The 8,047-nt window shown below is 47.4% G+C and overlaps 5 protein-coding genes across 5 annotated transcripts; 2 read left to right on the forward strand and 3 right to left on the reverse strand.

The window, feature by feature from the left end:
- The first annotated feature begins 41 nt into the window (after nt 1-41).
- Nucleotides 42-823, forward strand: LOC6555104 (signal peptidase complex subunit 3). Its single transcript, XM_001981984.3, has one exon. The coding sequence runs from the start codon at nt 148-150 to the stop codon at nt 685-687; it is 540 nt and encodes a 179-aa protein (XP_001982020.1). The 5' UTR covers nt 42-147; the 3' UTR covers nt 688-823.
- Nucleotides 823-1,273, reverse strand: LOC26526167 (accessory gland-specific peptide 95EF). The gene is made up of 2 exons (XM_015153880.2): nt 1,177-1,273; nt 823-1,113 (listed from the first exon to the last, which is right to left on the reverse strand). Exons 1-2 carry the CDS (start codon nt 1,243-1,245, stop codon nt 901-903), a joined length of 282 nt encoding a protein of 93 aa, XP_015009366.1. The 5' UTR covers nt 1,246-1,273; the 3' UTR covers nt 823-900.
- Nucleotides 1,274-1,901: 628 nt separating this feature from the next.
- Nucleotides 1,902-3,239, reverse strand: LOC6555105 (protein PTOV1 homolog). Its single transcript, XM_001981985.3, has one exon. It carries the CDS (start codon nt 3,078-3,080, stop codon nt 1,992-1,994), a length of 1,089 nt encoding a protein of 362 aa, XP_001982021.1. The 5' UTR covers nt 3,081-3,239; the 3' UTR covers nt 1,902-1,991.
- LOC6555106 (transcription factor Sp4) lies at nt 3,210-6,743 on the forward strand. Its single transcript, XM_001981986.3, has one exon. It carries the CDS (start codon nt 3,550-3,552, stop codon nt 6,442-6,444), a length of 2,895 nt encoding a protein of 964 aa, XP_001982022.3. The 5' UTR covers nt 3,210-3,549; the 3' UTR covers nt 6,445-6,743.
- LOC6555107 (telomere-binding protein cav) lies at nt 6,660-7,967 on the reverse strand. Its single transcript, XM_001981987.2, has 2 exons — nt 7,711-7,967; nt 6,660-7,649 (listed from the first exon to the last, which is right to left on the reverse strand). The coding sequence occupies exons 1-2, from the start codon at nt 7,834-7,836 to the stop codon at nt 6,789-6,791; spliced, it is 987 nt and encodes a 328-aa protein (XP_001982023.1). The 5' UTR covers nt 7,837-7,967; the 3' UTR covers nt 6,660-6,788.
- Nucleotides 7,968-8,047: the final 80 nt, after the last annotated feature.

Here is an 8,047-nt window from a genome sequence, read left to right on the forward strand (position 1 = left end):
TCTGGCGATGTTTTCGGGCCGAACCGGGAAAGTCATCGATAGTACATCGCGTACATACTGATTATCGTTCCAGCTCTAACATTTTTTTTCCAAACTAACAACACGACGTGTCATTTGCCGGACTGGGAGGAATAAAACGATATTAGAATGCATACGGTGTTAACCCGAGGAAACGCCACGGTGGCATACACGCTGAGCGTTCTGGCCTGCCTTACATTCAGTTGCTTTTTGTCCACCGTCTTTCTGGACTACCGGACCGAGGCAAACATCAACACGGTCAGAGTACTGGTGAAGAATGTCCCGGATTACGGAGCGGCCCGGGAGAAGCACGATTTGGGCTTCGTGACCTTCGACCTGCAGACGAATCTCACCGGCATCTTTAACTGGAACGTAAAACAGCTGTTCCTATATCTCACCGCCGAGTACAAGACACCTGCCAATCAACTCAACCAGGTGGTACTGTGGGACAAGATCATCCTGCGCGGCGAGAATGCGGTGCTGGACTTCAAGAACATGAACACCAAATACTACTTCTGGGACGACGGCAATGGCCTGAAGGACAACCGCAACGTGTCCCTATACCTCTCTTGGAACATCATCCCGAACGCTGGACTCCTGCCCTCCGTACAGGCCACTGGGAAGCACCTGTTCAAGTTCCCTGCCGACTACGCCACCTCGTCCATTTAGAGTTTAGGGCTAATGCTAATTAAAGCTGGTTCCGCCCAGGTTCCGTAGCCTGTAGTGTCTATCTTATAAAACCCCAAATAAAATATCTTCGTTAAGATTTCGAAATGTATCCCAGACGAAGGAACTTTATAGAAAATCGTTGAAAATAATTTATTTTTGGTTTTTTTGAATGCTGACAATTTAATCTATAGTTTTCTATAGTTTCTTTTCTTGTTAGCCACTGAGTGACTTTAGAGCGTTATTACTTAATGTTCGGTTTTTCGGGTCATATCGGGGTTTGGTATCATTGGTAGCAATCTCTTGGGAGGAGTTCGTATTAGGGTTCAAGAAATTCGTTGCCGCATTTATGATAGGAGAAATCATTTTTCTCAAAAGTTCCGCTGAGGTGTTAACGGATATAGCGACAACCAAAATGGCAATGAGGAGCTGTGAAGAATTTAGAAAATATTGTATTTCGCAACACAGATATTACAGGCACGAACTACTCACCAATTTTACGGAGGCCATGTTGATATCCACTGAAGAAATCAAAAACCATACTAAAATGGTGTAAGCCATCTCCAATATATATATATCTATTATTCAAGGCCGTTTTGAATGACTTCGTCTCAAAAATGAAAACTGAGTCAAATTGGTTAACATCTTTTACAAGTCTTGAGCAATCGCTTAATATAAACCAATTTCAAAGACTCACCGACCTTTGAAAATGTAATCCTTAAGCCGAAGATGATGATGAACGCAACATGGGAAAATACTTTTTCGGTTAATTTACAACTGATACGAATAAAAAATGGAATTTGCATTCGGAAGATTATTTTTATTTGAAACTTCCTAAAGAGAAGCATTTAGTTAATAGATTATTTATTGTACAGTGGGGATTATTATTTGTGGTAATATTATTTAAAGCTGCAGCAACTGACATGTGATAACACAGTTGTCCTTGGCCTAGTTTTGTACAAAAACATAATAAATTCATACAAAAAATGTTTATTTATAAGATCAGTTTAGTGTTAATATGGCAACGTATGCATGTAGTACAAACTTGAGTAAATGCATTCAGGAGTTCACAGTTTTATGATTATCTATCAGATTACATATTTATTTAAATGCGGCCCGACTTGGAGCTTGCGAGCGTATCTAATTTTGATATTTTCTAGTCTATATGTATAATAATTAAACAAAAAAATAAATAATATTATCTAATTATAAAACAATACATTTTATGACTATAAATTTGATATACCTATAGTTCATATAAATACTTTAAATATACGTTGAGATCATATTTTTGACATACTTTTTTACTATTTGTTTCTCGCTTTTTGGCGATATTCTTCTAAAACTTCCCGCATTCGCTTGACGAACATAGCCTGATCATTCGGAATGAAGCCCAAGAACGCGTTCCTGGTGGATGAATACAGCAGCATGATAACTTTGCAGACAACCTCGTTGGAAAAGCGGGCACAGCCACAACTGCCGGCGGTCATCGACGATGCTAGCGAGTCGTGCTCTTCTCCAGGTGTCGATCGGAGAATTATAATTTTTGATGCCTTAATAAACTCTCCGGCGAACTGACTAAGGTAAATTGTGGGCATCAAAATCATAGACATATCAGTTGGCCAATCCTCCGAACTGATCCCTGGTTCACCGTTTTTCAAAGCGATGTACACGGAACTCTCTAGCTTGTGACTAATGCTTTGCTTTGAATCTGTTTGTGTTGTCCAATTCAGCGTTCCCGTCCATAAAAGTTCATTTATAATGGCCTCTTCCTCCTGCGGAGGCGCTTCTTCTGGCTGTGGCTCTATGGGTGCTTGGACGCCCGGCTTTCGTTTTGCTCCCTGAAGAACCTCTTGCAGTCGTCCGCTAAACAAAACCTGATTATTGGGTATGAAGCCTAGCAGAGCTTGGCGGTCGGGTGAGTAGAGTAGAATTAGAGCCTTAATGCTGCAGTTGGTATTTGGGGAAAAGTGGATGCAACCAGCGAAACCGGAGCTCATCACCCTGACCAACGAATTGAGTATTTCTCCTGGGCTGGATCGGAAAACTACTATTTTGGCATCCTTAAGGAATTGTTCGCCAATTTTACCTAGCACTTTTTTGGATATCAATTGTGTCTTCAGCTTCTTTGGCCAGTTCTCCGACTTGATCTCCGGCTGACCATCCTTAGTCTTGGTGCAGACGTTGAATTGAAGCGTGTGCAGAGTCTTTGGTTTATCCGATATCGATGCGTCCTCCCATTCCAGCTCTCCTCTCCAAATTGGTTCCTTTGGGTCAGCATTTTCAGGATTCCCCGGGTCATCTGGCAAAAGCAACGCCCCTAACATATGCGTTAGACAATCGAGTTCCCCCTCGTCATCATCCACTCCGCGTGCCTCCTCCGGAACCGGCTCCATGCTCTTTTCAAGATGCAATCTAATTAAATTTGGATGAGGTCGGAGAGGGAACTTGTCGGTTAAAAATTTGTTTAATTTTTTGTTTATCAGTGATATGCTTCTTCTTGCGTTTAGCGGTTTGTTATTGGTATCGCACTATCGGTTGGTCGATTGGCCATCGAGAGACAACGCAATGCAACCCTGGCCAATCACTCTCACTTCTTCTTCTGCGTTTGTGTCAAAACAAAATTGAAACTAAAAACTCGCTTAAACCGTCTCCCAGCGCAATTATCATTGGAATTCGTGTTATTTATGTGTTCGAATGTAAGCGTCGGCACCCCACATCCCAGTGTTCATGACCCCATGTGTGCCACATTGTTTTAAATGCCACCAATCTTCTGGCAGAGTATCGCGTCTGAGCGAATGAAAAAACTGGAAATGTTTCGCTCCAAGCATTTGTGACTGACCAAATCTCATTTAAAACCCTGTCATGCTGCAGTACAAGAGTGCCGCCAGTGCGGCGACTAGTGCGGCCCCAGCCACGACTTCGGCGGCAGGCGGTGCCAGCAAGGCGACGATTCCACCAAATGGAGCAAGTGCAGCAGCTCCACAAACGCAGGTCCAGGGTGCCCCCGGAACACCAACCATGCAGCAGATCATCAACATTCACCAAATGCCTCCCCAGTTCGCTGGCGGAGCGGTTGCCGGGAGCGGCCAGAACCCTAGCATGCCCCAAAACATGTTCCAGATCGTACAACCCATGCCCATGCAAACGGTAAACATTGATGGCCAGGAGGCCATCTTCATACCAAACCTCAATGCACAATTGGCCACCGCTCAGGCGGTCAACTTTAACGGACAACAGGCCTTCATCACGCCCAACGGTCAAATCCTGCGGGCTCCCCAGATCGCGTCCAATCCGGCAGCCTCTAACTGCATCCAGCTGCAACAGCTGAACGGTTTGGGACAGGAACAAACCCAGCTGATCACCATACCCGGCACAAACATCCAAATACCCGTCACCAATCTCATTCAGCAACAACAGCAGGCACAACAAGCGCACCAGGGTGCAGTGCAACAGGCAACAGCAGGAACAAATGCTTCTGGAGCAAATGGAGCGGGAGTCGCCAACAGTGGGACAGCGGGTCAGCTGCCGGGTAGCATCACCATACCGGGCACGAACCTGCAGATACCAACCTCGGTGGCGGCGGCCAACGGATTGCTGGGAAACATCTCCAATATCTCCAACTTACTAGGCGGCGGGCAATCTATAAAGTTGGAGAATGGCCAATTGCAGATGCGGCCGCAACTGGTACAGTTTCCGGCGCAAGCTATGCCGCAGCAGCAACAAACGGTTGCTGTGCAAATTCCCGTTCAGACTGCCAACGGACAGACCATCTACCAAACGGTTCATGTGCCCGTCCAGGCAGCGGCAACATCGAACGGAGGGCTGCAAAACCTGATGCAGGCGCAATCCCTGCAGATGCCCGCCGCCTCGCAGATGCAAATCATCCCGCAGTTCTCACAGATAGCTCAGATTGTTACTCCCAACGGTCAGATTCAGCAGGTGCAACTGGCAATGCCGTATCCTCAGCTGCCTCCGAATGCCAACATTATACATATCCAGAATCCCCACCAGCAGCAGCAACAAGTACAACAACAACAGCAGCAGGTCCAACAGCAGCAGCAAGCGCAACAGCAACAGGCACAGCAGCAACAACAGCAGGTCCAGGCGCAGCATCAGCAGCTCCTTCAGGCGATCAGCGAAGCCTCGGCGGGGGGACAACTGCCTCCCAATCAGCCCATTACCATTACGAATGCCCAGGGCCAACAGCTGACCGTGATTCCCGCCCAACTAAGACCAAATGCGCCTCCCGCACCCACTCCTGCCCCAGCTGCTGTGCCCACACCAATGCAGATGTCCAATCTTCAGGCGCTGCCCATCCAGAATATCCCAGGCTTGGGTCAAGTCCAAATCATTCACGCCAATCAGCTGCCTCCAAATCTGCCAGCCAACTTCCAGCAAGTACTTACCCAACTACCCATGTCGCAGCCTCAGGTGCAAACTCAGGGCCAAGTGCAGGTGATGCCCAAGCAGGAGCCGCAGAGTCCCACGCAAATGATCACCAGCATCAAGCAGGAGCCGCCGGATACCTTTGGACCTATTTCCGCATCCGGTAATCCTCCGGCACCTGCATCTACTCCAAGCACATCCTCACCGCAACAGCAGCAGATCAAGTTCCTGCATACGGAAAGCAACTCCCTGTCCAGCCTGAGCATACCAGCCTCCATTCAAATCACAGCCCTGCCACAGCAAGCGACGAATCCACCGAATACCCCAGCCACACCCCAACCAATTCCTGTATCGTTACCTGCAAGAAGTAAAGTCAATGCTGTTAGCACGTCTAGCACGCAGATTACGATTGCGCCGACTGGTGGCCAAGTGGTGTCCGTGACCACGCAGGCTAGGGGAGCAACTGCCAGCATAAGGAGCACGAATACTAGCACGACGACTATAACAACGCCGTCACAGAGCCATCTCAATATGAACATTAGTGTGGCGAGCGTCGGAGGTGGTGCAACTGGAGGCGGCGGTGGAACACCGGCTGGAGAGCCGAAGCCACGCTTAAAGCGAGTAGCCTGCACCTGTCCCAATTGTACCGATGGCGAAAAGCACTCGGACAAGAAGCGCCAACATATCTGCCACATCACCGGCTGCCATAAGGTGTACGGGAAAACCTCCCATCTAAGGGCTCACCTGCGTTGGCACACTGGCGAGCGACCCTTTGTCTGCTCCTGGCCGTTTTGCGGCAAGCGCTTCACCCGCTCCGATGAACTGCAGCGCCACCGACGAACGCACACGGGTGAGAAGCGGTTCCAGTGCCAGGAGTGCAACAAAAAGTTCATGCGCAGCGATCACCTGTCAAAGCACATCAAGACGCACTTCAAGAGCCGCTCTGGCGTGGAGCTAATTGAGCTGAGCATCAAGCAGGAGACCAAGAGTGGTAATGCACCCAAAAGCATTAGCACGATGAACGGCATTGTTACGATAGAGATTCCGGGCGGCGGTGCGGCGGCTGCGGGCAGTGGAGCCTCCAGTGTTGCGGCCACGGTTGCGGGCTCAACTGTGGCGCCGGGCGGGGCCACGATCGTTCAGCTGCCGACCGTGGAAGCCAGCGGCGGGGGCGATAGTTTCGGCGATGATGAGGACGACGAGGAGGATGAGGAATTGACCGAAGAGGACGACGAAGATGAGGAGCTCGACGAGGACGAAATGGATGATTGCGAGGATGATGAGGATGACGAGGACCCGGAACTGGACAGCGGCGATGAAGTGAAAATGACAATTGCGGTCAGTGAGCCGGGCGACAATTCGTCTAACTAGCATTCGGAGTCACTGTTCATGGAACAGTTCTTGTTTGACCACTTCCCGTAGCACCCACCGCCCCCTGCCACGCCCCATGGGACCATGGTTTAGCTATAAATAAATTGTACATAGCGTAATTATGTAAAAGCGAGCATTTTAAATGTTTATCATCGTGTACAGTTCCGGTTGCGGATCATCCTAGACTAGTGTACATAGCTTAATCGAGCCTCGTATTTTAATTAAGGATTTTTATTACACATTTTATAACATTTTTAGGGATTACATGTTTTTAATTAAATAACACCAATAAACGCAGAACTTTATATAGTTAAAAATGGTAACTTACAAATGATATACGGACATCAGGCCATCGAATCAACGTCGATCGGCTCAGACCCCGAATTTTGTAAACTGATATTTCCTTCTGAATCAATTGACGGTCCAATCGACATGCTTTCCGAATTAATTTGATCACACCTTACCCAACTCTCATTCGTCTCGGTCTCTGGACAGGCTATCTGATCATCAGCCTCTTGAGTCGACGTGGGTCGTACTGATGTGCTCAATTGGGTGCCAAACATATAGTAGTCCGGCGCAGACTCCGAATTAGTCAGTCCCATCGGCAAGCTACCCGAATTAATTTGATCGCATCTCATCTGTGTCTCTGGACAGTCGGTGTGCTCGGTCTGAAATTCTGACTGCTGCTGTTGCTGTTCGTCCTCATCGTCCCCGATGCCGCTAAGATCTGATGCCGACACGACTGGCCGAGCCATCGGTTCCATTTGAGACACTGAATACCGATTTGTGTTAGCTTGGTCTTCGTGGGTCTCCACCGCTTCATTATCCTGAGAATCTTGCTGAGATGCATGACCGACCAGAGCTGAAGAGGATTCTGGTGCCGATCGGTTTTGACTCTTTTGCTTTTGCCATCTATCCAATCGGCTGATGTTGAACTTCTTGGTCTCGGCGGCAATCACTTCTCTTCGCTGGGCCACATACTCCTCCGGATACGGTTGGACCATCTTCCTGCGCACCGCTTTCATATACATTCGGTTGATAAATTTCTCAGATTTGTTTTCAAAACGCCCTTTTGCGTCAAACCTCTTTTTGGCCTCCCACAAACAATTCCAAGCGGTCATATCGACTTTTACTTTGGTGCGTAGACACAGCTCCCTTACCTCGTCCTTGGTGTATGGGCGCTTCAAGTCATCCTCTGTTATTCTCTTCAAATACAGGGTACTATAGTTAGTCATTGCCAAATTCACCAAATCAAATGCCTCTTACCGTTTTTTCGTGCATCCATAGAATCAATTTGTTTTTGGGATCGCTTTCTTTGAATTGCGCACGAATTTTTCTGTCCTCATCGGCTAGATACTTCCTCAGGAAGCTAGATATTTGCGTGTCAGACATTTTACGCTTTGTATAAACCCACACGATATAAAATTAAAAAAAATCTACATTTTTTGATGAAATTCGCGGCTAAATGCCGATCTACTCTCTGTGAGGTTATCGATTAATCAGTATTTACAGTTTCTTAATGTTTTAGCTCGATTCTAGCTAAATTTTTTTGCTTATTATCAATTATGCAAAGTCATGATCTCATAAAAACATACAATCCTAA

Source organism: Drosophila erecta, unplaced genomic scaffold, assembly GCF_003286155.1.
Source record: "Drosophila erecta strain 14021-0224.00,06,07 unplaced genomic scaffold, DereRS2 tig00000000-arrow-pilon, whole genome shotgun sequence".
Taxonomy (NCBI): Eukaryota; Metazoa; Arthropoda; class Insecta; order Diptera; family Drosophilidae; genus Drosophila; species Drosophila erecta.

Bases quoted from the DNA above. Each gene is read 5' to 3' on its own strand.
- LOC6555104 (XM_001981984.3), top strand. From the start codon at position 148: ATGCATACGGTGTTAACCCGAGGAAACGCCACGGTGGCATACACGCTG.
- LOC26526167 (XM_015153880.2), bottom strand. From the start codon at position 1,245: ATGGCTTACACCATTTTAGTATGGTTTTTGATTTCTTCAGTGGATATC. The intron at 1,114-1,176 runs GTGAGTAGTTCG...AATTCTTCACAG, and splicing joins ACATGGCCTCCGTAAAATTG to CTCCTCATTGCCATTTTGGT.
- LOC6555105 (XM_001981985.3), bottom strand. From the start codon at position 3,080: ATGGAGCCGGTTCCGGAGGAGGCACGCGGAGTGGATGATGACGAGGGG.
- LOC6555106 (XM_001981986.3), top strand. From the start codon at position 3,550: ATGCTGCAGTACAAGAGTGCCGCCAGTGCGGCGACTAGTGCGGCCCCA.
- LOC6555107 (XM_001981987.2), bottom strand. From the start codon at position 7,836: ATGTCTGACACGCAAATATCTAGCTTCCTGAGGAAGTATCTAGCCGAT. The intron at 7,650-7,710 runs GTAAGAGGCATT...CTGTATTTGAAG, and splicing joins TATGGATGCACGAAAAAACG to AGAATAACAGAGGATGACTT.